This window comes from Mya arenaria, chromosome 3 (genome assembly GCF_026914265.1).
Source record: "Mya arenaria isolate MELC-2E11 chromosome 3, ASM2691426v1".
NCBI lineage: Eukaryota > Metazoa > Mollusca > Bivalvia > Myida > Myidae > Mya > Mya arenaria.
The window spans coordinates 84,180,783-84,207,700 of NC_069124.1; the positions used below are offsets into that span (position 1 = coordinate 84,180,783).

At 36.5% G+C, this 26,918-nt stretch overlaps 5 protein-coding genes across 7 annotated transcripts in view; 3 read left to right on the forward strand and 2 right to left on the reverse strand.

The window, feature by feature from the left end:
• The first annotated feature begins 163 nt into the window (after positions 1-163).
• LOC128226670 (NF-kappa-B inhibitor cactus-like) lies at positions 164-1,482 on the forward strand. The gene is made up of 2 exons (XM_052936650.1): positions 164-254; positions 503-1,482. The coding sequence occupies exon 2, from the start codon at positions 517-519 to the stop codon at positions 1,441-1,443; it is 927 nt and encodes a 308-aa protein (XP_052792610.1). The 5' UTR covers positions 164-254; positions 503-516; the 3' UTR covers positions 1,444-1,482.
• Positions 1,483-6,468: 4,986 nt separating this feature from the next.
• LOC128226452 (NF-kappa-B inhibitor alpha-like) lies at positions 6,469-11,247 on the reverse strand. 3 transcript variants are annotated; one of them, XM_052936328.1, is made up of 3 exons: positions 11,147-11,192; positions 8,181-8,267; positions 6,469-7,347 (listed from the first exon to the last, which is right to left on the reverse strand). In XM_052936328.1, exon 3 carries the CDS (start codon positions 7,337-7,339, stop codon positions 6,665-6,667), a length of 675 nt encoding a protein of 224 aa, XP_052792288.1. In that variant the 5' UTR covers positions 7,340-7,347; positions 8,181-8,267; positions 11,147-11,192; the 3' UTR covers positions 6,469-6,664. The 3 variants fall into 3 exon arrangements, with proteins under 3 accessions (XP_052792288.1, XP_052792291.1, XP_052792289.1); XM_052936331.1 differs by lacking the exon at positions 8,181-8,267 and having other exon boundaries at positions 11,147-11,247; XM_052936329.1 differs by lacking the exons at positions 8,181-8,267; positions 11,147-11,192 and adding an exon at positions 8,003-8,166.
• On the forward strand, positions 8,449-11,980 carry LOC128226451 (uncharacterized). Its single transcript, XM_052936327.1, has one exon. It carries the CDS (start codon positions 8,966-8,968, stop codon positions 10,160-10,162), a length of 1,197 nt encoding a protein of 398 aa, XP_052792287.1. The 5' UTR covers positions 8,449-8,965; the 3' UTR covers positions 10,163-11,980.
• Positions 11,981-13,798: 1,818 nt separating this feature from the next.
• On the reverse strand, positions 13,799-22,504 carry LOC128228280 (peptidyl-prolyl cis-trans isomerase D-like). Its single transcript, XM_052939497.1, has 11 exons — positions 22,326-22,504; positions 21,134-21,271; positions 20,215-20,321; positions 19,797-19,985; positions 18,013-18,135; positions 17,283-17,389; positions 16,446-16,538; positions 15,570-15,627; positions 15,000-15,086; positions 14,435-14,477; positions 13,799-14,229 (listed from the first exon to the last, which is right to left on the reverse strand). Exons 1-11 carry the CDS (start codon positions 22,411-22,413, stop codon positions 14,138-14,140), a joined length of 1,125 nt encoding a protein of 374 aa, XP_052795457.1. The 5' UTR covers positions 22,414-22,504; the 3' UTR covers positions 13,799-14,137.
• A 164-nt stretch (positions 22,505-22,668) lies between these two features.
• LOC128229077 (methylmalonic aciduria type A protein, mitochondrial-like) overlaps positions 22,669-26,918 on the forward strand; it is a 28,543-nt gene continuing 24,293 nt past the window's right edge. Inside the window, exon 1 of the mRNA XM_052940727.1 lies at positions 22,669-22,725. The gene's annotated coding sequence lies outside the window, so the exon portion shown is untranslated. The remainder of the gene's footprint in view (positions 22,726-26,918) is intronic.

Consider the following 26,918-nt stretch of genomic DNA (forward strand, 5'->3'; position numbering starts at 1 on the left):
CAGCAATTCATACGAAATGAAAAATGATATTTTCCATTTTCTTTTTGAAAATGGTCTAAAAATATCAAGGTATTTTAGGAAATACACTGTTATTTGTTGATTTTTTTTTCCGATTGTCATCATTTTTTCATACAGGTAATAGTATATATACGTACATACTGTGAAATGACTGAGCAATGGCCAAGAATAAAGTCTTGACGATATATAAAACCAGCTTGCTTTGTTTGTATAAAACCACAATTGAAATCACGTAGGTAAGTAAGTAAGAAAATCGAATGTTTATTAACGTATTAATGTGCAATTTTCAAACATGCTGTTGATACAAATTTATTAAATGTCATATAAAATAATGTTAGCTACATGATTTTGTATACCGATTATATTTTAGAGTCCATATTTCGTCGCTACAAAATACAGTTATTACTGTATCATATATTTTACCAATATTCTCATAGAATTATACTATGAACGGTTTTATTCATGACAACATTATACTTTTCAGTGTTTCCAATCGAAATGGCCAATTCATCTGAGCAGAAAGTTAAATGCCAGCCGGAAAGCGCATGCTTTCGCGAGTTTTGTGTACAGTCCGCTCAACATACGACTGACCGAAAAACAGGAACTATACACACAATATGTGCTGGTTTGACGCTGTCGAACACGTGTGTGGGTGGAATATCTGAGATGTCTAGCCCCTGTCAGCCGGTGATCAGGCATCAGATGGGAAACGTTGGCGTTAATGACATTTACGCGCAAGACGACGACGGCGACACGCGCCTCCACGTCGCTGTTTTAGATCAAGACGCCGACCTTATTTCACTCCTTATACGAAGTTCCCCGCACTTGTCGTGGATTTCCCAACAAAACTTTCTGTTTCAAAGCCCTCTTCACTTAGCAGTGATCACATCACACATTGGTGCCGCTCGTATGTTGGTATGCGCGGGTGCGAGTTGGACAGTACACGACGTAAACGGAAATACCCCTTTACACATAGCGTGCCGAGATGGGCATCTGGAAATGGCGAAAACTTTGTTACAGCCCGTTAATATCAAAGAAACTATGGTTCATTTTCAAAACAAGAGGATACCACAAGAACTTTCTGTTCGGAACTACGATGGTCTGACGTGCGCGCACCTGGCCGCCAACCGCGGACACGTGGCTCTCGTACAGCTTCTTGTGATTCGGGGCGCAGAGGTCAACGTTGGCGAAGGTAAAACCGGAAGAACATGTCTTCATAACGCGTGTATCATCGGGGACGTTGCCATGGTCAGGGCGCTTCTGCAAATAAAAACGTGTGACATTAACGCCCGCGCCTACGACGGACGGACCCCGTTTGACCTTGCCCGAGCTCGGGGCCATGAAGACGTCTGTATGTTACTGGCGGCACAAGGCGCCATATTGAAAGAAGACAGTGGTTATGACCTTATGTATCTAAAAGATTAGTTGGGTGATTTCTTGCTACGTACGTTCGTTCTTTGAAACAATCAGCGGAGAGAATGTTCTTTGTCGGAACTGTTTGCATTGAACAATACCAGTTATGGGTTTTATGTTCCTTTTGTCATTTTCAACAATCTCATTAACATCAGAATTAGCTTGTATTACCAAACGGTTGATATTTGTTTTTATTGTTTAATTGCATTGTTGTTAAAAATGTTTATTGAATATAGAAAAATAAATCTTATTGGAATACTTATCATTTTCTCGATCTTACAGTCCTTAATGTAGGGTCAAAAATAGTTTTAGTGTGTGTATATTTTTTTTTTATCCCAGACCAAAAATGACATGCACTTTTTATAAGACATTATTGACTTTATGGGCAATCAGGTATCTAAACCGAACGGGTACAAACTGAATTTGAATAAACTTTTTAACATTTGAAAAGAAATGCGCGCACGGGCGTATCAACCCGAGTGCTGAACTAGAGTGTCCAGTGACCTAATTTACATTACCAAACTGCTTAAATAGCTACGTAGAGCTGAGTTCTGCATGAGCGTCTTGCTAAAAGCAGCGTTGTCATGAGTATTCATAATATGTTGTGCGGTCTTTGAATTGCGAAGTGTAAGCAATAAATTGCCGTCGCTCGTATATCTTACATCACTAAATGCTAACGTGTGATTTACAACAGACTGTCGTGTTACGGCTAATTCTCCTACGCGGAAGAACCCAAAGAAAGCCAAAGTGTATGCCGCTGTAAATAGGGCACTTTCGTACATATTTATACACATGGATGGGAGTGTTTCAACAATAAGGCATAATAATTGTGCCGTTATTGGAAGTCGCGTTGTATGTGCGCGTGTATTCCTTCCCATGCCTGTTATAATTTTAGTGATTATATAATTTTCGGTGGTATCCGCGAACCCAAAAAGCTTGCATTGGGCACCGATAGCACATTTATAGAGGCGAGCTGTATTGCGGTTAAGCCATCAAGTGACAAAGATGAGAAAAACAATACCAAATTGTCAACGGATGGAGGCCACAAATTTGGCAATTGATACGTAAGCCTAAAATTAGAGAACCGGTTTAAACCGACTTGATACGACTGTAATGTATTGCCGGACATAGAACAGCCAATTAGTCGTCGAGCCTCATTTCGTAAATCATGCTCTAAAAAAGTGGTGGAATTGGTGCCCTTTCTGCCAAGTCGGGTACCAGCTGGCGAAGGCGCGCCCACTGCTTTCGTGAAATAGAATCAGCGATATTATTAAGTTTTGTTCGAATATAGAAGCCTTAAACAAAATATTATGGCGCATGCATCTTAACACAAAATGTCTGAGAATGTGCATAACGCGTTTGGATATCGCAGATTGTTTATTGATTATGGCAACTAAAGCCTCGTTATCGATTCGTAAAATTATCTTTTTATTTTTTAGTTCGAGACCCCAAAGGTACAAGCTAAGCAGCACAGGGACCATTTCTAAAAACGTTATGTCTTTCATGACTTCATGTTTGCTCCAGTCAAGAGGCCATGGAAAAAATGCCCAATTGCCGTTTAAGTAACAGCCGCCGCCAAGGTCGACTCTACCCGCGCTGTCGGTAAAAAGTTGTAAATGTTCGTTTTCCAACCAAGCATTTTCGGGAATGTAACATACTCCATTGAAACTTGTTAAGAAAAACAGCCACATGCAGAAGTCCTCGCGCATTCCTTCTGTTATCCTTATTTTATGAAATTCATGTTTTATACCGGACATTTCATCATAAAATCGCCGCAAAAAAGCTCTGCTTGAACGAATTGCCTGGCCGAAAAAGCAAAATTTACCAGCGAGTGACTGAAGGTCTCGCAACGTTATTTTCTTCCTAGTTATATAGAGCAAAATTAGGGACTTCAACTCTGCGATTTTGTGCTGGGGTATTCTAATAAGCATTTGTGAAGAATCAATTTCCAAACCCAGAAAAACTATTACAGTGGAAGGGTCCGTGCTTTTTCCATCGTTAATTGGTACACCCAACTGTACACATACTTGATGGAAAGTGGAAAGTAAATGTTGGCAGTTGCCAGTTCCATGTGCCCCGCAAAATATGAAATCGTCCAGATAATGATCAAGTGATGGAATTTTTAAAATGTCTTTTACCAGCCAATGGATAAAGGTCGAAAATGCCTCGAAATAATATGGTGCACAACTGGCGCCAAAAGGTAAATTTAAGTTTACATAAATTTTGCCATCAAATTTAATGCCTAATAATTCGAAGTCTTTAGGTGATATTGGAAGTAGCCGGAATGCAGATTTTATATCACGCTTGGCCATTAACGTTGATCTTCCCAATTTAAATATCATGTCTGCCACTGCGTCAAATTTTGTGTACGATACTGATTTTAATTGACTAACTATGCCGTCATTAACACTACCGCCAGCCCGTGGATAGCTTAAATGAGTGATAAGGCGCCAACCGCCATCAGACTTCGGTACCAAGCCTATGGGAGAAATTCGAAGATTTTTAAACGGTGGACTAAAGAACGGCCCGGCCATTCGGCCCTCCAATATTTCTTTTTCCAATTTATCGAAAACTACGCTTGGTCGGAGTTTAGCCGATCGCAATTTTTTTGCATCGATGGGTTCGCGCGACCCTTCAAATCCTAAACTAAAACCAAATCGGAAACCATTCTTTAACAACGTTGCATGGACCTTACATCGGGATATCGCTGTAAAAATGCGTCTAAATTTGATGTGTTTATGGGGCTTTTTGGCAGCTAGCCGGATGTCACAGCCATATTTTAATAATTCCTGAGTCCTGCCCGGATGAGCAGCCAAAAAATTGGACATGTAGACTAAGAAAGCATCTGTCCACGAACTGATGTCGTTAACTTTTTGTTGTGCGGACTTGTTGTCAATAATTAGTCGACCGTCCTGGCCTATCATTAACGATTTATTTGACTCCTCGACACCTGATTTAGAATCAATCAAAGAAGAGAATTCTACAAATGCACCAGACACAATTTTATTCTTAATCTGATGCGAGATGTTGCACCCAACATTTAAAAAGACACTTGGCATCTGATTCACTGTGTTATCAATAACCGTTAAAGGCAACGGATCAGAAAAGAAATGTTCCGTGCCTGCACCTTGTTCACCGTTCGCGACCGATACCTGCGGAATGCTGATGGGCCCATTCAATGGCTGGAGGCCTTCCAGGGCGGCGGTTTGTAACCTGTGACCTGAGGTGTGGGTACCCTCCCCGTATTAGCCAAGTCTATGGGCGCTATAGGACCATCATCTGCAAGAGCCACAGTACCGGTAGTCAGCGCCACAAATGCATCAGCTGTAGCCGCGGCAAGACCGGAATTCACCGTCGAGGCTGATGCGGGGACTGCTGCGATTGTGTTTGATTTGGGCGTCTGGTCTGTCTGTACTGGAGGGGTCCTCCTTGCCCGCTTCGCGGCCCGAAACTCTTCCACAATATCTCGAAGCGGGAATGCCATCCGGAAAAAGACAGCAAAATCAATAACCGTCGTCTGACGTATAAATATTTACAATTTATATATAAATATGTATGTGCGTGTTTTAAAACCTCATTCCTCGACAAATTGATCGAGTTCTTGATAAAGTAGACAAAACAAATTAAAATAGAAACATTTATTTAATGATTTGAATGTATATGTAATGTTATGTACTATAATTCATCAACTAACTAACCAAAACTATTTTAATTCGAACAACTATTTTTTCTTAAATAGCAATCCTAGCTCTTATAAAATCTGACATTTCGGTTCGACTGCCTGGACGAAAGTGAATCGGTGGGGTTGCGCGCTCGATTTAGCGCATGCGCTGAATCTCTTTTTAAGTTTTAACCAATGAAATGCTTTAACGAAATGGCGGGCGCGGGAATCTTTTGATTACGTAATACTGTAAGGCGCCCTCAAGCGGATCTGTTGAATGATTAGATGTGTATTGCTAACGTAAACATAAAGGTGATGAAACGGGTTGATTATTCTCGATAACAACAGCTATTTTATAGTTAATAGCTGGTAATATGTTGTGCGGTTAATTCAGTGCCAATAAGCTGTGTGTTTGCGTTATTACGCAATTAAAATAAAATAATTATTTTAATATCGAAGAATTAAAAAATGCAATTTAAAAAGCAGTTTATGCAAAAAAGTTTCATAATGAACGCGTACTAAAATGTTAATATCAGTGTTTACATTTTGGCCGCGGCCGGGGATAAAGAAACTATAGGTTAAAAATAGAATCATAATCGGACAGGTTTATTTCCCCGGAAATTAACCCGGAAAGCTCCGGAAAACCCGGAAAAACATGGACCTGTATTGAAAATATCAAACCAAAATGTTTTAAATAAATTATAATAGTTCATATGATCCGATAATCATTTTTTTTTTGCTGATTGCTATTCAGTGTTCATATATCAATTTAGTTTCTATGTTTGAAATAGCCTTAAATCGGCTCTTACTTAACAATTTTTCTTAAGATTGTTAGTATTTACTTACACAAAAAATAAATAATTATGCGACTGTGTCGCATCACACCATTTATTTGTGTGAGTACATGCTAACAACCTTAAGAAAAATTGCATATACATGTAATACACCTTTACAATTAAAATCTTTTTACGGGAAAATTTGTTGATGTTATCACTGTTCTCAATGCTCAAAGTCCATAATACCAATGATATGTATGACTTGCACATACACAAGGGGTACATCATTTAACAGTAGGTGCTTACTTTTAATTTCGGATAAGAATACTTTATAATGTAATATTTGCGATCGAACGCATTCGGAAACTGGGGGAACATACATGTCGAGCCCTGGTAGCGTATGCTAATTGAACTCGAACCATTTGAACAAATTTGAGAGGTCCAAAGTTTCGGAGAAATTATCCATGTGGTTCCAGGAGTGAAGTCGCTTAAAGAAGTCTTCGGTCACAAGCCACCGAAGTAAAACATGGCCTTAATTAGTATAGAATTAGTGTTCAGAGAACGGACATTTTAAGACAATACTTTTTCAAATAAAATAGTTTTATTGAAAGACATTCTATCTATAAATAAACAACATATAAGAGCATAAGATTACACAAATTGTGTTTTATTTTGGTTAAAAGAATATCATGAGAGTAATCTGTCCGACTGACTCAGATACAGAGGTAGTTTAATGGTGTATAGTTTGAACACGTCGACAACCGCATACATGCACGATGTATTCTAAACATCTGTATTAAAAATCACTGTCATCTTCTGCTGTCATAGCACCTTGTGCCGCCAGCACCGTGCAAACTTCTTCATGCCCCCAAGCCCGGGCAAGGTCAAACGGGGTCAATCCGTCGTAGGCGCGGGCGTTTAAGTTACACGTTTTAACGCGTATAAGCGCCCTGACCATGGCAACATCCCCACTGACACACGCGTTATGAAGTGCAGTCCTTCCGGTTTTCCCTTCACAAGCATTGACGTCTGCGCCCCGTACAACAAGCAGCTGAACGAGAGCAACGTGTCTGCCGTTGGCGGCCAGATGAACGCACGTCAGACCTTCGTAGTTACGTATTCTGCAATTACGTATACTATGTGGTCCTTGTAATATGAGACCGGTCATTTGAATCTGGCCGTCACGAACAGCTACATGAAGTGGAGTGTTTCCGTTTGCATCCTGGACCAACAAATCTGCACCTGCGCAAAATAGTGCGTACACCATTTCTGGCTGGTCTGTTAAGACCGCCAGGTGAAGCGGTGACTGGAAAGAAGTGTTTTGCTGTGAAAGCCACCCCCTGGTAGGCGCGCATGCTATGAGCAGCAGTGCAATGTTAGATCTGCACAGAATAATGGCGATGTGTAGCAATGTATCCCCATCACTGTCCGCCATGAAGTAATTCCAGGTTTTTAGGGCAGGATATCCCATGTTTGTTTCTGTAATAGAAACATAAATGATCTGAAGCCGCAATAATGTACATTCACTAGTGGAAACACTACGCACAACCAAACATAAGTTCACAGTGTCTATTCAATCGTTCTGTTTAAATCTCATTTGACCCCAAATGACATTAGTGGTCAACATTTTCTTTTGTCCAACGAGAAAGCAGTATAATTCTCATTTTTCCAATGCATTTATTCAAGTTAATTATCCAGTCAGCCGTTGTTGATGTAAAGCATGTGAAACGATAAACAGTGGCTGGTGCATTTAGTATGAAAAAAAATGCAGACCACCAAAATAGTTAATTAGTAAGTATTTACACAAGATAAATTGTTATGGGGCTGCGTCGCATCATACCATTTATATTTGTAAGTAAATAGTTACAATCATTAACAACGACGTATCTTGTATGCAATAATGGCCATTTATTATATAGCAAGTTTGTACAACAAAATATGGTACGATGACCGAAGCATTTTATTCGTCTGTAAGAATATTGGTTATTGATTATTTTGAGGTCGATATGAACATTAATTGTTCAAGTCTGGCGCAACAAAACTATCGACTATTAGAATGTAAATAGACATACGATTAAATAAATGATATGGTATATAATGGCTGAAACTACTTTTGATACTGACAAAGTCCCACCTTATGGAATCTAGTCGTGCTTTAACTTTCACTTCTATCACTGAACATGAAATAGATACGATAAATAAAGCAATACAAATATTGGTATATATTTCCATCATGTTTTTTTTTAAAGATTATCCTCTATCCAGTGCACATTAAGCCAGTTAATTATAGTTTCCGGTTAAATGATACTCACATATCATAATACAGCAAAAGTACGATTTGATATGATACCTGCTGACCAATAGTTGATAGCAAACTACGTACTGGTGTAGTTCATCATCTGTATAAATAAACAACAGCAGAATCCCAGAATTATATCAATATTATACACAAAAACGTGCGTATGTATTTGTGGACGTGACTGCACATGTACAAGTTATTATTGTTTATTATTTTTTTTAGGTCTATAGGAAAACCATTCGTTCAAGCCTGGTCAAAGATAAATTCAACCATTATATAATTTTAATGGTCATAATGGCATGTGGACAATCACATCAGCAGGGGTGAAGCTTGACATTAATGAATCGACAGACCCGGTTTGCTGGGTGGGAATGGGGGTCTCGGGGGCATGATTCCCGCATCATTTTGGAGAAGGATGTTTTTAGGTGCGTTTTCCACTTCATCTTGGAATTCCAAAAGTATTAAAAAGAATTTACGCCTTAACATAACTTTTTAATGCATATTGTTTTTTTTTTAACTTTTGAAAATACTATTTTAAATCATGTGAAGGCCCAGGACTTTAGTTCCTATGTCGAGCTACGCCAGTGATTAATCTTTGGGAAGTATTTATAAAGAATAAAAAGCTGTTGACTAGAAAACAATCAACACAAGCGCACTCATTTCGGACGTTATTGAGAGCGCGGTGTGGGAAAACCCAAATCTACTACTAAGCATACATGTATGGAAAACGCTGTGTCAGGTATATGTTTGCTTCACTAGGGCTTGTGTGTGTGATATAAGCGCCATTTTTACACAGTTATGTACGTTCAGGCTTGTGTTTGGATTGTTGCCCAAGTATTGTACTTAAACGTGATCAGTGGTTTTTCACATGGTAAACACAGTGATGTAAAGACTATTTTAGTGTTTGGTGGAAATGGGATGCTGGGTGCTTCTACTGTAGAGAGATTAATACAGGAGAACCACACACTCGTTCTTGTGAATAGAGGAAACTGGTACTGGGATACCGGAAAGTCTGTCCGCCCACATGTACGCCATCTGCAGTGTGACCGGATGCAGTCGCTCCAGCGATGTGCCGGCCTCCAACATTTTATATGGAGTCTTGATTCTCCCCCTATGTTTGACGCTGTCATAGATTTCAGTGCTTACCATGCGTTCGAAATAAGCGAGGCTTTGAACATGATGAATGGGAAAATCAAGCGTTATATTTATATCAGTAGTGATTCTGTTTATGAAGTATGCAATAAAAGTCATTCGGGATTCACGCGGGAAGATGACGCTGTCCGGCCAGAAGCGAAAGTAGACCGGGAGCGGTATAGTGCCAACGATGACTACGGCAACCGGAAACTTGAATGTGAAGAGGTGCTTCGGTCGCAGGCGGACAGTGGCGGGATCCCGTATGTGGCCCTTCGTCTCCCTGACGTGGTGGGGACGCGGGATAACACTTACCGCTGGTGGATCTACCAGCTCTGGGTGCGGCTGGCCCGCTATCTGGACACGCCCCTCTCAGTCCCCAGGCGCCATTGGAACCAACCCATGAGTCTCGTGTACGCAGCTGACGTCGCTCAAACAATCATTGACGTCATATCATGGGGGGAGAAAGTGGACAACCAGGTGTTTAATTTAGCTATGGATGAAACGCCAACGTTGGTCAACTTTCTGCACCATCTAATGGACGCCCTGGATATGGAAAAAATGAAAATAGAAGAAGACGACAGGGAAGATGCATTCCACCTATACCCGTCCGTGCGTCTCGGGCCGGTAGACACGAATAAAGCAAAGAAACTGCTCAACTGGCAACCGACGTCTTGGAAAGACGTGGTGGACCTCACTGTGAAATTTTATGAAGATGCTATAAAACGTCCTGATTTTGAACGTGCTAGGAATGACGTTGTACGAATTGTTCAACAACACCTTACTAAGGACCCAATGGCTGTTATTCGGGGAATAAGAACTGTATACAATTTTAATATCGGCATCTCACACGATGAACTTTAATGTGATTTAGTGCTAAATTGTGCTGGGAAATGTGTAATTATTATATGCTCAATATCCGAATCTGGCCCCAATTTCTCGAAACTTCTTATGTTTCTAATAACAGGATTAAGCTAAGCTCACTAATTTTATTTCTCAATGATTTGCATAATATTTAATAAGTTAAGAATTTCTATACTTTACATAGGAATTATCTTTATAATAATTACAATTAACCATTTTTCATTTATAAATATTCATTTTCAGTATGTATTTTGGCTAATTAAAATACGCTACTTAAGCCTGTTAAGCTTAAGAAGTTTCGAGAAACCTGGTGTGTTTGGCCAAATCCGTCCAACTTTTATTTTGATTTGGAATAAAGCTTCGTGTATATCACATGTACACAATTACTGGATAAGCGTTCCCAGACAATCGCTTATCGTGCATTTTGTGCTATGTATGTCCGGTTATTAACAAGAGCGTTGCAGAGCGAAAACAAATGCAAGTGTGTGGTGTTCCTTCAGTCGAATAAGGGGCATAACTCAACAGTTATTAACGTCAGAGTAATGGGTCTAGCTACACATGCGCACCATGTCTTTTGTAATATGTGTACAAAGTCCCATGTAACCATCTTGAAACTCTTTTAGGTAATGACCAAGTTAAAATTCTTGCTGGACTTCCTACTTTCAAGGGGAATAGCTTAGACATTATTTTAGCTTAAGAGTTATGGACCTTGTTTCACATGCACATACATGTATATATCCAATAGTGACATTTAAGCAAAGTTTCATTCAAATATATTTAACGATTATAAATTAAATGTTTTTCATGACTTTTTTTTAAAATAACAAGGGACAGAACTCGACAATTATTATAGCGACCTATAATCAAACTTGACCTAGGTTTTGTAAAAACACACATGTTGACAAGTTTTCATGAAGCCTGTAGGTTATAAAGGGGCTAGACACATGATCATAAAAAGAAAGCAAGGAATTGTCAAAAACTTACATAAAATTTGACATCGTTGTGTACAGCGCATTGAATCTAACTTGACTGATGTATCATATCGCTTACGGCACATGAATCTTTCGAGGTTTTTGCGCTTTTTCCAATGAGATGCCTCGTAAATCCCAGTTAATTTAAAAGTAGCGTCTGTATATTTTTCTGTACTCATAAAAACGGATATGATTCAAACTGGGAAACCATTTTGTGCTATTTTGAAATGGGGAAACTCAGATGAGACAGCAACATCATTGTTGCGTTTATTATTTTAATCATGTAAAGTGATGTTTTATCGGTCTCCTAGTAGCTCGCATTGACAATTTTATTTTTTGGTGCGCGTTTACATTGTATATGGCAATCATGAACAATATATAATATTTTTAATAAAATTCCATTGGTTAGTGTTCAAAGAACATTAGAACTAATGTTGAAGCTTATAGTACTAACGTTTGATATACGTGCCTGTATTTTAAGCCAATAGTATTCATATATAATGTTGAAGTAATTTCGGGAAGTAATACAGAAATTGAAAAATATATGTCAGAAAACATTTAAGCTGTGTGTGGCAATGTCTGTTTCATTTAAAAAAGTAAAAATCAAGAATGTGTTTAAAAACTATAACTTCCAACATATCAGCTGAAATAGGAGTGTTAGCTTTAAAATTGAATGTATTTGAAGGAATAGCACTTCATTTAGATTGCATTTGAGTTTCATAGAAAGTCCAAATAGTCGAGATTTAAAACAAAATAGTCAAATCAGACGTGCACCTGCTATTCCAAACAGTTAATTAACTCTCAAGAAATATAAACTCATGTTTGATAAAATAAATTTCCATTATTTTGTTTTGTCAACTATTTACTGTTAAACCCTGCCAAAGTCAACATAATTTGTAGCCTCAATATGACTAGGAATACCGGACGATTGATCTCGTCATATAAACGGCACAATAGACCCACATTCTGACCAAGTTACCACAAGGTTGAGTAAGAAAGTGGCTTCTGGTGTGTCTCTGGCATTTTGTCTGCTCTGGTATCAACAAACCGTTGAACACACACCATGACTTTCACTAGCTCACCATGGCCACTTTGAGCTCAGTTTAACTAACAAACAAGAACTGTCACTGGAACGTAACAGATAACCCCTATATATTCGTTAGACAGATAGCAATTAGTATTTGGGCCGGTATGGACGGATAACCTTGAGTATGTAACTTATTTTCATGATGACCTAGCCTTGCTTGCCATGAAGTCCGGAAATATTGATCTGAAACATTTTTCAAGAGCAAAATATATGCATGGAAATGACAAGTCACTGCAAGATGGAGAGGATGCCAACTTCTCTCTGAGCCTTAGCCTTCTTCAGTAATTGATCAGAAAATGATTTTCAGTTCGAGTTCACCACGATCTTGACCTTTGACCCACTGACCACAGAATCAATAGTGTTCATCTGCTGGTCACTACCATAATGCCCACAAAGGTGAGGTTTATGGACATAAACGTTCTTCAGTAATTTATATTTTCAGCTGGAGGTCACAATAATCTTGACCTTTGACTTAAAAATCAATAGGGTTCCTCTGCTGGTCAAAACAAACTTGCCTATCAAGATGGAGGTCTTCGAACCTTAGTGTTCTTCAGTTTTTTATTGGAAAGATATTTTCAGCTCGAGGTAACTACGACCTTGACCGTTGACACACTGTCCTTAAAAATAATAGGGCTCATCTGCTGGTCAATATCAACCTGCCCACCAAGTTTGAAGGATCTTGGCTTAAGCAATATTCAGTTATTGATCAGAGACAGATTTTCAGCTCGAATTCAACACAACTTGAACTATTGACCTCAAAATCAATAGTGTTCATCTGCTGGTCATTACCAGCCTGCCTACCAAGTTAAAGGTATCTGCCCTTAAGCATTCTTTAGTTGATAGGAAATGGATTTTAAGCTCTAGGTAACCACAACCACAACTGTTGACCAACTAATCTCAAAATCAACCGTGTTTTTCAGCTGGTCAATACCAACCTGACCCACGACCTCGAAATCAATAGGGTTCATCTGCTGGTCATTAACAACCTGTCTACCAAGTTTGATGTCTATGCCCCTTTGCTTTCTTTAGTTACCGATAGGAAATAAGATATTCAGTTCTAGGTCACCATGACCACAACTGTTGACCTACTGACCTTAAAATCAATAGGTTCTTTGGCTGATCAATACCAACCTGCCTCAAAGTTTGAGGTCACTTAAGACTAAAATGTTCCTCAGTTATTGATCAGAAACAGATTTTCAGCTAAAGATCATCACGACCTTGACCTCAAAATCAATATGGTTCATATGCTTGTCATTTCCAATTTGCCTACGAAGTTTTGATTTCTTGTCCAAAGCGTTCTTCAATAATTGAGCGGAAACAGATTTTCAGCTTTTCACCATAACCTTAACCCAAAATCAATGAGTTCATTGTCTAGTCATAACCAGTCTGCCTACCAAGAGCCTTCCTCAGTGCTTGATTGGAAACCGTGTGAATGGACAGACAGTCGGATTACTATATGACGCCCTTTGGGGGCTTAGAAATATTTCTCACAAAAATATCTGACATTTCTTGAAGTATATAATCCTGTCAATTTGCACTCTTGGTCCCTGTGAATGTGTTCATGCAAAAATAAAGGCAAACATTTTTCGTTTTTATCTTCATATGAGTATACATTCTTAACAAATATGAAAACAACCATACATCACTTAACTCTCACTTAACTTTCAGTTACAAACGACACAATCACATACCCAGCAAATGGAAAAATGAAGTAGTATCAATATGATTATGGCATATACAAATGATTTTATATGTCATATTTAATAACTAACAGTACATGTAGTGCACAATGGAACATAGTCTTATGTCTTGTTGTGCATGTTCTGATGTGAATGTGAGCCATCAAGCATGGTTGCACATGTCTCTATATCTGGAATGATTGACTATGTCGTGTGGTGGTGGGGGCGATTATGGCAGTCAGGAGGCAAACATGCGTGCATACATCTGCTTCTCCTTTGCTTTCTCTTCCACCTTGGCCCGTCGCACACGTTCCATCTCGCGCTTTATACCTAGAGGTGAAACGTATGGTAAATACATCGTTCTTCTATATTCAGTAAAACACAAGCTGTCGTCTTGTCTTGAATTAAGCTCTCTTTTTAGACAGAATGTAAAGTTTTAATACATGCAAACTACGCGTTCAAATAATATTCTGATTTGAAATTTGAAATGTGAATATGTAAATTAATATACACATGAACTGATTGTATCACATACCTTTATCATTGGGATCAACACTAGCAGCTTTGTTGAGTGTTTCCTGAAGAGATACAACATATTCTGTTTACAACATATTCTGTTTACATATATTTAACAAACAGCCAATTCTAAACCATTTGCAAGAGTCTTATAGAAACTTTAGACTTACATATAGGTTTGCAATTAAATCCATCAAAACTAAGAAGGCTAAGACAAGAGCCCCGTAACCATCCTGTACATTAATGTCTTCCATAAATCACCATGAAAGTCTGTTGAAAAAAATAGTTAAAATACTTGTTCTTTTAACACAAAAGAGTTCTGCTGTTGATTTGTTGATGTTTGTTTTGACCTGGATCTTATAGATTGACTTCACAGTGGACCTTTTTCTTTTGACCTTGATGTTATAGGTTGACCTCAGAGGGGACCTTTTGTTTTGTTTCTAGTTATTTTGGCAACAATAGTTGACCTAAGTATAATCATGATATGCATTTACCACTTTTCTTTCCTGATTTCGACCCTTTGGGTGCACAATGCAGCCAAATGTAGGTGACCAATCAATCTCAGGGGACAGTAAGTTGCTTACCTCGGCATTATCCCAGTCCTTCAGGTTCACAAGAGCCTGCCCCTTCCTGAACAGGGCCTTTATGTTGTCAGGGGAAACATCAAGTACCTGCCCAATAAAAGATTAGTGTGCATAAGTCATTTTTAAACAAGAATCTTTTTAACTTTTTGAATGTCTATCAGCAGACATATTTTTTTTTTTTTTTTTCTAAGTTTAGCACGCAAAAAATAGGAATATGCACTTTAAAATAATGAAAGCACAAACAGTTCCAGTCAAAAACAAAAAGAAGAAACCTATACGCATGTCACCTTACTGAAGACAAACACAGAGAAGTCAGCTCCCATGATGACAGACTTATATTAGAGCATGTACAACAAGGATATGTTGACACCAATATATGTTTTCGGACAGGTAGTCATTTATAAAAATAATGCAAATTGTAAAATTGCTTTTCAATCATTTTTTTTAACAAAACAGTTATTCATTAATAAGGCAAAGGAGTGTTTTATATAGAAGTGACAGATGAGACCTGTTCATGCTAACTTATCAGTAAATCATTGTTTATTTTACATATTTACTATGAAGACCAACCTCGTCACAATCTTTCACTGTGCCTTCGAAGTCCTTCAGTTGAAGCTTACAAGCAGCTCTGAAACATTTATGTTTGAAACATTCCATATCACAACCAAAGGTTTTATATGTTCCTTTAAATGAAAATGTTAACTTACTGTATTCATTAATGGAAATATTCATATATATTGCAGGAGGCAGGTATTTCAAGTGGTTATGAGTTATAATCTCTCTAATAATTCACATAATTAAATTCAAATTCTCTTTAAAATTAGGTCAAGTATGAACATTATTTTAACAGTATTTTTATTTTGATGACCATATTCCACAAAAAAACAACAGTAAACTTTATTGTGAAACAAGTTTGAGTTTAAACGTCAATATTAAAAACCAAAATGGCTGATAGCCAAGACCTATTATATATTCATGTATAATTATCCACATTTTATAATGAAAGCGCTAATGAATGGTAAAGGAATTTCTAAGTAGGATCTTTTGAAAACCATTCTGTTTAAAATATACATTTGCCACATGTACGAATAGTGTATTTAAAGGGGCACAATAAAGGTGAACACTTGATGAGATGCACAAAAAACATATTAATTTTACTGCATAATTATGTTTAACTCATGACTTTAATGATCAAAACAATAAAGCATATGATTTGTGAACAGATGTAAAATAAGTAGGGATATATTGGAGCTTTTTTAACTGGGGATTGAAAACCCCATCTATAAAGGCTAATATTTTCTTATCTGTACACACATAATAGTCTTTTTTTTTGTTCTGATCATTAAAGTCAAATGAGCTAAATATAATAATGCATTAAAATACTGATGAATCTACATTCCAACACTGTACTTTGATCTACAGATGGCCTATATGCACTGTACATACTGGTTCAGGTGGAGGGGCAGGGAATATGTTGTTTCAATTTCCTTCTCCTTTTCCTCACTCAGGTCCGCATCATCTGACAGCTTCTCGAGGTACCTGTGTGTATACTCAATTATTAGTGTCCATGATTGGTTCATTTTACCTATTAAATAAAATCCTTGAAATGCACTCCATATTAGAAATCTGAGGTTCATACAGGAAAGGTCACTTTCTGGTGACCTTTCCTCAACCAATCAGAGACTTCCTTATGTTGTTTTTTTGTAGTCAGCAAGGAAGTTAAATTTATTCAATATTCAGCTGGGATACTAAATTTCAGAGATACAATTGTAAAGTTTAAGCTTTTCTACAACGTTTGTGTAAACATGAAAAGTATAAACAGTTATGTTCTTGACAACACATCAGAATGTTTTAGGTTTTTTAACAGATTCCTAGAAGGCAATATTTTTATCATTTCTATTCTAACAAATTCATTGAAACAAACTGTCAGTCAATTACACTTGGTAATAATGTATCCTAAATTGCCCTTTTAAAAAAAATGTGAAGTACCGGTATTTACAAAAACAACAACAATGTAACTGTTAATTTAAGGTTATCATTACGAATATTGCTATAGAAAGAAATGTTGCAAATCCATATCATTCAAAACATACATATAAATCTCAATAAGTGAGCCAGTAAAATTGGTAGTTCTGACAGATTGCAGAAAGTTCACCAGTAAAAAAACTAGAAAGTTTGCAGTGTCAGTCAATTCACTACCTATATACACAATTTTATAGTATTCCTTGGTGAGCAAACAATATTTTTGGCATACAATTTATGTTGAACATCACATCATCTCACCTTAAACATTTCTCATATTTTGATATTGCCTTCAAGAAATCCTTTTCCTTGTAAAGCTTATTTCCTATCTCCTTTACTTCGGTAACAATTGCAACAACACTTGATTCCTGAAAAATAAATAAAAATGTGAATAGCTGTGTTTAACTTACAACAGTAAGATATTTCATAAGACTTCTTCTAGTATTATTTTATTTGTAAAAGTGCTTTCAATATAAAGTAATAAGTGCGTACTATACTGGTACTTTTTAAAATGTTATTCTACAAAACTTAAAACACTGTAATGAAGTATTTTGAAAATAAGAATAAAGACGATTATTACCAGATAAAAGAAAAGAACAAGGCAGCGATTTTTCAACTTGACAAAAACAGATCAGTCTCAAGGATCTTTATATTGTTCCAGTATATTCCCACCCGTGAGAAGTTGATCTTTATTGTACCAGTATATTCCCACCGGTGAGAAGTCGATCTTTATTGTACCAGTATATTCCCACCTGTGAGAAGTCGATCTTTATTGTACCAGTATATTCCCACCTGTGAGAAGTTGATCTTTATTGTACCAGTATTTTCCCACCCGTGAGAAGTCGATCTTTATTGTACCAGTATATTCCCACCTGTGAGAAGTCGATCTTTATTGTACCAGTATATTCCCACCTGTGAGAAGTCAATCTTTATTGTACCAGTATATTCCACCTGTGAGAAGTCGATCTTTATTGTACCAGTATATTCCTACCTGGGAGAAGTCGATCTTGGCATCTATGGGCCAGTCAGCGTACTTGTCTCCAGTACCGTCGTTCTCTACACATCCGTCATCTTCCCCCTCAGCCAGCTCACCACAGTCTGCTATACGACATTCCTGCACCAGCAAACAATGTACATGTTAGACATCATAACATGCCAACATTCACATATCTCTATTTCTTTTGTAATATGACTACAAATACATACTTTATTCATTGTTACTAGCATTCAAAAATAATTTAACCAACAACAACTTACCGCAATAGTAATCTCAAAAATCATGTAACATAACTGTTGAGGGATGTAATATATTATATGCCATCATCTTAATGTATAATGATAAGGACAGCCTAATTTGTTATTTATGTACATGGTTACCTTATATTTGGTCACTTTCATAGGTGGTTCATATTTTATATTGTAAAAATACCTGTTTGCCTATTTTATCAATTATTTTTTTCATGAAGCTCCAGGGCTCTCACTAGGCTGAAATTTTTGGGAGAAGTGACTTCTCCCTTCAGTCAATTTAGGGAGAAGTGTGGAGACTTTAGGGAGAAGTGATACTTTCGTAACACCTGATACAAAAACTATGCCATACCACACACCTAAGTTTATATTCACATTCAAATTAATTGCTATAACTATATAAAATGTTCACAAATAATGTATCATTTTTGGCTCAGCAAAAGTGTATTTGTCAATGTCACATAGTTTATCTCCAAATAGCATCTAAAATGAATCAAAAACCAAGACAGCTAAGGATTTGAAACAATCAAAATGACCTTATAAATGAACTGTCAATATAGTAGGGGGACGAATCTTATTTTGGTACGTTCGGGATGGGTACGAATGTCACATTCAGCTATGCTGTTATATACTTGTCTCTGGCTAAATAATTTTCAATATGCTGACATTTAAGAACCAAATGACATTTAAATCACTGTTCTTGATGAAATTTTTACCAATACATAATGGGAGGTTGAGAAATTTACTCGGAAAATTGTTTTGACAAAATGGCTATCTCGCCGATTTTTAAGTCATAAACAGGAGAAAAATACTGTAAGTAAACACTACAAAAAGCAAAAAAAAGAAGATATTTTTGTGTTTACAAATCATTTTTTATCATGAACATTATACTAAAACCAATCAAATATTTGTTGATACGTCATGTTATTGATTTTCTTAGCGCCACCTTGCCGATGGCCCGTGATGGCTATGACCGTCTGCTTCAAAAACGACAATGTTTAAAATGTCTTGCATTGTTTGTTCAATACATTTATCAATTACTTTTTAACTTCTTTAATGCTTGACAAGATTGTCGCCTTTTCAATCTGATTAAAACGAACTTATATCATTTGATCAGGGACTTCTCAATGTACATTCTGATTGGTTGACCATCAATAGCTCCGCCTACTGGTGATGTTTTGGTAATTGGATGGCACGGGCCAATTATCGGATTAGGAGATTATTTAATTTTATGAATGGCTAATTGCGGTGTTTTGACTAATGTGACAGTGGTCAAATACTCGCTGTTTGACAGATTTACAATGTGCTAATTTTTTCGGCGAAGTCAATGTCGCTTTGATGATACAAATGGGCGAAGTCTGGGGATTTTAGGCGACCACTTCGCCCAAGTCGCCCCCTCGCGAGAGCCCTGAGCTCAATGTATACCTTAACATAAATCTTTTGGTCACATATTCAGGCATTAACATGACAAAATGTAACTGTAAAAAGTAATATTACATATGTGATCAGATGGTTGTATGGCAGACCAACCTTAATGGGTTTTTCCTCTTCTTTCTCCATATATTCCAGGGCTCTAACCACATTCCAACCTTTGAGCACCTTACCAAACACAACATGCTTGTTATCGAGGTGTGGTGTGGCAACTGTGGTGATGAAGAACTGGGAACCATTTGTGTTGGGCCCAGCATTTGCCATGCTCAATAAACCAGGTACATCATGCTAGGGATGAAATGAGTGTTGTCATAAGAACGCATGAAGAATCTCATGGTTATAACAGATAAGAATTGTCTGCTTAATTAATAAAATCATGAAACAGTGGAATAACAGTACTACAATGTATGCCTTTCACAATCAAATGGAAGTTGATACCAACAATTAACATAAAATGAAACTAAAAATCATAAATGGCTATTAGGTTGATTTATGGTTCCTTTTTCACACTCATTACCTTGTAAGGAAAAGCTTCATCTTCAAACTTTTCTCCATAGATACTTTCTCCCCCTGTACCGTCTGCATTTGTGAAGTCTCCTCCCTGGATCATGAATTCTTTAATAACTGGAAAATGATAAACAACATTCTGTACAAAATGAAATCTTGTTATGAAAGGACATTAGGCCTAAAAAAAAATGTTTGGTTAGGGTTACATCCTTAAAAAAAATAGGTAGGGTAGGTAGGCTTTTTATTTTTTATTTTTTTTTTTTATTAGGTTTTATATAAGAATATAATTTTCATCATTAGAGAATGGTGTTAAAGCTATCTTCTGTACAAGCATTTAAGGTTTAAACTTAATATTAAAAAGCAATTAAAAAAAAAACGAAATATTTTTTTTCATTTTTTTTTTTCTTAGTTTTTCATTTTTTTTTCAACCTGACTATAAAAACGGTAGGGTCGGCGCCTATTCCGTAGGTAGGGTCGGGTAACCCGAACCAAATGTATTTTTTTTTTTAGGCCTTATCATAACTAAATTTTGACTTGGTTTTAATGGCTATGCACCTATGACTAACTTAGCATCAAAAGTGTACAAGGTACTTATACAAATTATAAGCCAGTGATTTATCACCATTTTGGAAAGGGATCAGTGCCTTTCAAACTGCCAATAAAAAGGTTTATTCAGAACAAGACAAGAATTGGGAATTCCAATACGTTTCCCTAGAAATAATAAAATAAGAAATAGATTAAAAAAAGACTTTGATAAATACATTTATATGTAAGACTTATTACTTAAAACTTCAATTTTTCAAAAAAACAAACCTTTCCAGCATGAAATTATACTTGGACTCATAAATATTTCTTTAAATGACAAAGTTCTTTTTACACTTAGGGTAGTCATACATAAATATTTTAACTTATTGCAAAATATAGCTTACTTCGATGAAAAATAGACCCTTTAAAGTGAAGCGGCTTTCCACTGTTTCCCAGCCCCTTTTCGCCAGTACATAGGGCTCTAAAATTCTCCACCGTTTTGGGGACATCTTTCTTGTACAGTTCAAACAAGATCCTTCCAACTGAAAATAGAAAAAAAATCTAATTAATTTAAAATTATTAAAATTTAGCCAGTGTTACACTATAGATAATCTATTTATCATCTGAGGGTTTTTTCCTCGGCATATATTGACATCCAAAATATTTGAAAATTTTCACAACAGCCATTATATCACAAAGAAATGAATTAACTGGTAACTGTACTGTCATGTCTGTACACCCATAATTTACTTAAGAGTTCGGACACCTTAAAACATTTTTTTTTTGCTGTCCAAAATAAGAATAAAACCTACCTTTTTCCTTCATACTTCACGTTTACCACTTAATAATTAATTTGTAGTTATCAATGGTTATTTATTACGCCTATAAGTGAAAATCCCCCATCATGTTAATTAAAATCCTAACAAACATAAGTTTACTGATTAACACATGCCTTGAAATAAATAAACACCTTCTGTGGGCTTCAGATCAAACAGTCACATTGCGTGAAGTCACATAACTTAAAGTTACCTGCTATCACTGAATGTGTAGTCTTTTATTGTTTTATTGATGGCTTCAATGAGTATAACTGTATGAATATCGTGCTTCATACAGTCTATAAATGTGGTACAAACATGAGATGTCTTTGTTTTCTTAATCCCCTGATCGACCATGTTGTTTCTTTAATCCTCCAATAAATATATAACACTTCCTCCTTCTACAGGCAATAAATCGTTAAGCCTATAAAGTTTGTGTTGGTTAGAAACGAATAAACTTGAAGTGGTGTATACTGTACAGAAATCTTGGCAATGCAAAAACATTGTCAAGATAAAGATCAATAATCCTGGTTTGTAAATATTTTTGAAAATAATTGTGGGTGTGAAGTGTTATGTCTGTATTCTTAGGTGAATTATGGTACATCACATAGACTTAACATATATTACCTACATGATTGTCATATAAGTGGCGTATTTTATACATTTTTTCAACATTTTTGGTGGGTTGTAGGGGGGGGGGGGTTGTAGTAGTGGGGGCGGGTGTAAAAAAACGCACCGGACGTGTGATGATTTATGATAAACATTAACTGAGATTGCAAACCTGGGTTTCCCCCAATTTCTACGTCAAAGTAAACTCGTGGATTTGGAGTCGCCACTGTTTCTTCTGCCGGTGTGGATTCTTCTGCCATTGCTGCTTTACTTTGAGAATGCGTAAGGAAAAGCACAATTGCATGGGAAAATGATTAAATTTCGGCGTGCCGCTGTCTAGGAGAGCCAGCTCTATATGATTGCGATATATACGGATTTCTCACTTTTAAACAAATAATGATAAATTATTTATTTTTTATATACACATAACAATTGAATATTATGCAATATTTATATTTTATAATATTCTTAACGAACTTATTTAAAATATTTTACCAGAATGATTCGAAACTCAGAAAATCTACATGGAAAGGTCAAGGTCATGTGTCAATGTAAACACAGAAGTCAAACCGGTCAGTTTGTTACTATGACTTTTTCTCAAGTATTACTGATTGTCAGTTTGTCATGAAAAGTTTTTGGATATATAAATACAACAGTACCAATTATGTGCATGATTTTGTTGAAAGTTTAAAGCGTAATATACAGTACGTCAAAACGTACTGCAGTCTGTACGCAAACATTTATTCTGGGTTTTAAATATTGATTGAGAAAGCACATTGAAACACACCTAAATTCCTTGCAATTTATCAAAAAATATTTGCAATATCCCCGTCTTTACCCCAACTGACATCTGACCCTGTTGTCGTTTCTAATGTTCTCAGTAATTTTTAGTTTATATGCAAACCTTACCCATGATTGTATAAAAGTAGTCTTAAATAATAGACATGTTATAACGGGATTCTTCCAATCCCTGATTTGCCATATCAAAAATCTTTAAAAAAAATCTGTAAACGTACAATTATTTGGACTATGTATAATAGCTAATGATACACCGTTACGAAATATTTGAATACTTATATATATATATATATATATACTAGTGAATAGTCTAAAATAGTAGACATGTTGTATGAAATCTTCAAATCCCTAGTGAAAGATTTGCCATATCAAAAATGGTAAAATTGTCAATGTACAATTATTTGGACTAATATATATACATTATGCACCAGCCAATTGTAACCACAGCCCCCCAAGGTCCGGGGGTAGCTGGGGAAATGGACTGTGTTTTGACCTTCCAGGTGGCCCCACAGTGCCGGGTGAATGCGGTGGTTTTGTCTTCCCGCCAATTATAGCAAGCAGGGAATGGGCCTTACCTAGAGTCCCTTGGGGGCAGGGGCATTTGGCATTTTGCGGGGTTTCACGACCGAAAGTTAAAGTCCCCTCTATTCCCCGGACCTGGGGGGGCTGTGATTACAAATGACTGGTGCATTTATTTAATATGTGTCCAATAATTAATTATTAATATCATGCCCATTAAGTCATTTTCCAACTCCACATCATCTCTTAGCACTTAGGCCTTAAAAAAATAATTGTTTGGTAAGGGTTACATCCTTTTCAAAAATAGGAAGGGTAGGTAGGCTTTTTATACGCCCGAAGGGTCGTATTATGTTATAGCCTCCATCGTCTGTCCGTCTGTCCGTCCGTTAGCAATTCTGTGTCCGGGCCATAACTTGGTAACTAATAAAGCGATTTTCAAATAACTTTATACAAATCATCACTACATTGAAAGGATGTGTCGCGCGCAATTTCCAGGTCCATACCTCAAAGACTAGAATCACCATGGGGTGCGTTAGCAAATCCGTGTCCGGGCCACAACTTGGTCACTCATAAAGTCATTTTCAAATAACTTTATACAAAGCATCATTACATTAAAAGGATGTGTCGCGCGCAATTTCCAGGTCCATACCTCAAACACTAGAATCACCATGGGGGGGGGGGGACGTTAGCAATTCAATGTCCAGGCCATAACTGGGTTACTACTAAAGCAATTTTCAAATAACTTTATACAAATCATCTCTACATTAAAAGGATTTGTCAAGCATGCTTTCCAGGTCCGTACCTCAAAGGCTAATTTCACTGGGGGGCGTTAGCAATTCCGAGTCCGGGCCATAACTTGGTAACTAAGAAAGCGATTTTCAAATAACTTTATACAAATTATCACTACATTAAAAGGATGTGTCGCGCGCAATTTCCAGGTCCATACCTCAAAGACTAGAATCACCATGGGGGTGCGTTAGCAAATCCGTGTCCGGGCCACAACTTGGTCACTAATAAAGTCATTTTCAAATAACTTTATACAAAGCAACATTACATTAAAAGGATGTGTCGCGCGCAATTTCCAGGTCCATACCTCAAACACTAGAATCACCATGCAGTGTGCGAATTTACCGGTCGCCCGATCGCCATGGCGATGAAAATGGGGACCAGGCTATGAAAAAATTAAATCTGATAGCCTAATTGGCTATGAAAAGCTGACCTTTGTAAATATTAAGTAATCATTTTAATCATACCGTATCCCCGAAGAATGCTTATTTTTATTACGTTCAGTAAATCATTAGGTAAGGTGCATGAAACGTTCGGGTAAGTATTTACACAAACACTGTCTAGAAAATGTGTAAAACACGGCTCTACAGTGCTTTCAATTGAACCGAGCTCCCGGGTTTTGACGCACAGAAATCGTAAATGACCCGAAATTGACGCATCATAAATTTGTAGTATGCGTCAGTTTTGACCCGGGAGAATTTCAGTGTGAGAGTCGGTATCTTCTGAAAGGAGCCTCAATGCATGATCTAAATGTTTGTTTAATCCGAAAGAGCAATTAACACCCGAAGTGACAAGTGATTATCGATCTGGAATCTTATCGGTAACTGTGTCAATTAGCAGCGCTCAAACTCAATGACGTAATATTAACTCCTCAAATTCACGGATACCTTTAGCTTCTTCGCTAAGTACGATGGTTTTGTAAAACAACAATGCTAAGATATATTTTGTTCATTTATCTTAAGTTGCTTTATTATATTTCGGGTTTATTTTAAAAATACTCATATAAGTTAATGTTAATGTGTAACAGAAAAATAACATTTTTCGTAGCACACATGGTCTAAAAAGCGCAGGAAACAGGTGCATGCTAACTTCCTGTTTATGTTAATGAAAGTGAAAGGAGAACTGCGTAAATCGTTGTCAGTGTTACAGTTAAGTCCTATTACAAAACAACATTGCAAAACAGTTATGCCATTTATGAAAAGTACAATTTGCAATATTGGCAATTTTTAAGGAACGTTGAATCTTTCTGTTTACTTCTGGAAAAAAAGAAAAACCTGAAAGTGAAACTGAAAGTTAAAGTAAGAAAGATGTCGTTGCAGCTAAACAAACGCTGGTGCATATTGGAATTTGACAAGTGTTGCTGCTGATGCCAATTTGCTTTTTTAAGAAATCATTATGTAATTTATTTACTTAGGTTATGTTTCTTAGTTATTTGTGAGTTAGATTATTTCTTGCTTTTGATATGGTACCATAAAAAGCTTTTGTAGATGCCTTAATAAATAATATTTAATTGCATGTGATTTTGTTTTTCTCATGAAAACATGTTTTTTTTTATTTATTGATAATGGTGTGATGTTTGCAAATAAATATGTATTTAAGATAGATTTGTTAAGTTAACCTTTAAATTGCATTTATGATTAAGGAACAACAAACAGATGAGTTAACTTAAGGCACAGAATTGGTGACTTGGAATGATGTTTAAGTTTCTAAGCTTTAAGATTCCAAGTTTATTAAATATAACTCATGTCACAATTCATGACAAAAAGAGTTTTGATATAATACATATTACACAGGAAACATTTGTTTTAGACTCTTGAAATGGTTGAATAAAAACATTTTGAATTGTGCATCAAATGCGCTACTTTACCTACAAATTCTATGAAAATTCCTGAAAATCAGACATGGAATTAAAAAAAATCCTGATTTTTGGTCTTATTGAAACCCCTGATCCTTACTATATGTCAAAGGAAAGTAAAAGCTACATAGCAACATGTTTTTGTTAGTTATTTTTCATGTCAAAATTGTTTGGCTACAAGATTTTGACATTGGCTATCATATGAAAAAATTCAAAGTCGTAGCCCCACTGGCTATGGTTCTAAAAATTTAGATTCACACATTGACCATGGGGGGGGGGGGGGACGTTAGCAATTCCATGTCCAGGCCATAACTGGGTTACTACTAAAGCAATTTTCAAATAAAATTATAAACTTTATACAAATCATCTCTACATTAAAAGGATTTGTCAAGCATGCTTTCCAGGTCCGTACCTCAAAGGCTAATTTCACTGGGGGGCGTTAGCAATTCCGTTAGCAATTCCGTGTCCAGGCCACAACTTTGTGTTACTACTAATAAAGGAATTTTTAGAAAATGTGTCCTAGCCACAACTTTGTAACCAATAAAGCAATTTTTAGATAACTTTATATAAATTATTGCTACATTAAAAGGATGTGTTGTGAGCACTTTCCAAGTCCTGCTACTTTTAAACTTGTATTCTCAAATTTTCTAAGGAAGTTTCAGATATTCTATTTTTTTATAAAAATATTTCATTTCATAAAATCTGATTCCATATTAGTACATCCTTCTTTGCACTACTTACCAGTATGTATGTTGTTTTACAATTATTCTATGTTGTAAAAAAATACTGTTGAACAAAGGTTTTTAT

What these genes read in the sequence shown, in the direction of transcription:
- LOC128228280 (XM_052939497.1), bottom strand. Translation starts at nt 22,413, where the DNA reads ATGGCAGAAGAATCCACACCGGCAGAAGAAACAGTGGCGACTCCAAAT. An exon ending in AAGAGGAAAAACCCATTAAG is followed by an intron (nt 18,136 to 19,796) that starts GTTGGTCTGCCA and finishes TTGCTGGTGCAG; the next exon opens with GAATGTCGTATAGCAGACTG. An exon ending in AGGACTGGGATAATGCCGAG is followed by an intron (nt 14,478 to 14,999) that starts GTAAGCAACTTA and finishes GTATCTCTTCAG; the next exon opens with GAAACACTCAACAAAGCTGC.
- LOC128226452 (XM_052936331.1), bottom strand. Translation starts at nt 7,339, where the DNA reads ATGGGATATCCTGCCCTAAAAACCTGGAATTACTTCATGGCGGACAGT.
- LOC128226451 (XM_052936327.1), top strand. Translation starts at nt 8,966, where the DNA reads ATGTACGTTCAGGCTTGTGTTTGGATTGTTGCCCAAGTATTGTACTTA.
- LOC128226670 (XM_052936650.1), top strand. Translation starts at nt 517, where the DNA reads ATGGCCAATTCATCTGAGCAGAAAGTTAAATGCCAGCCGGAAAGCGCA.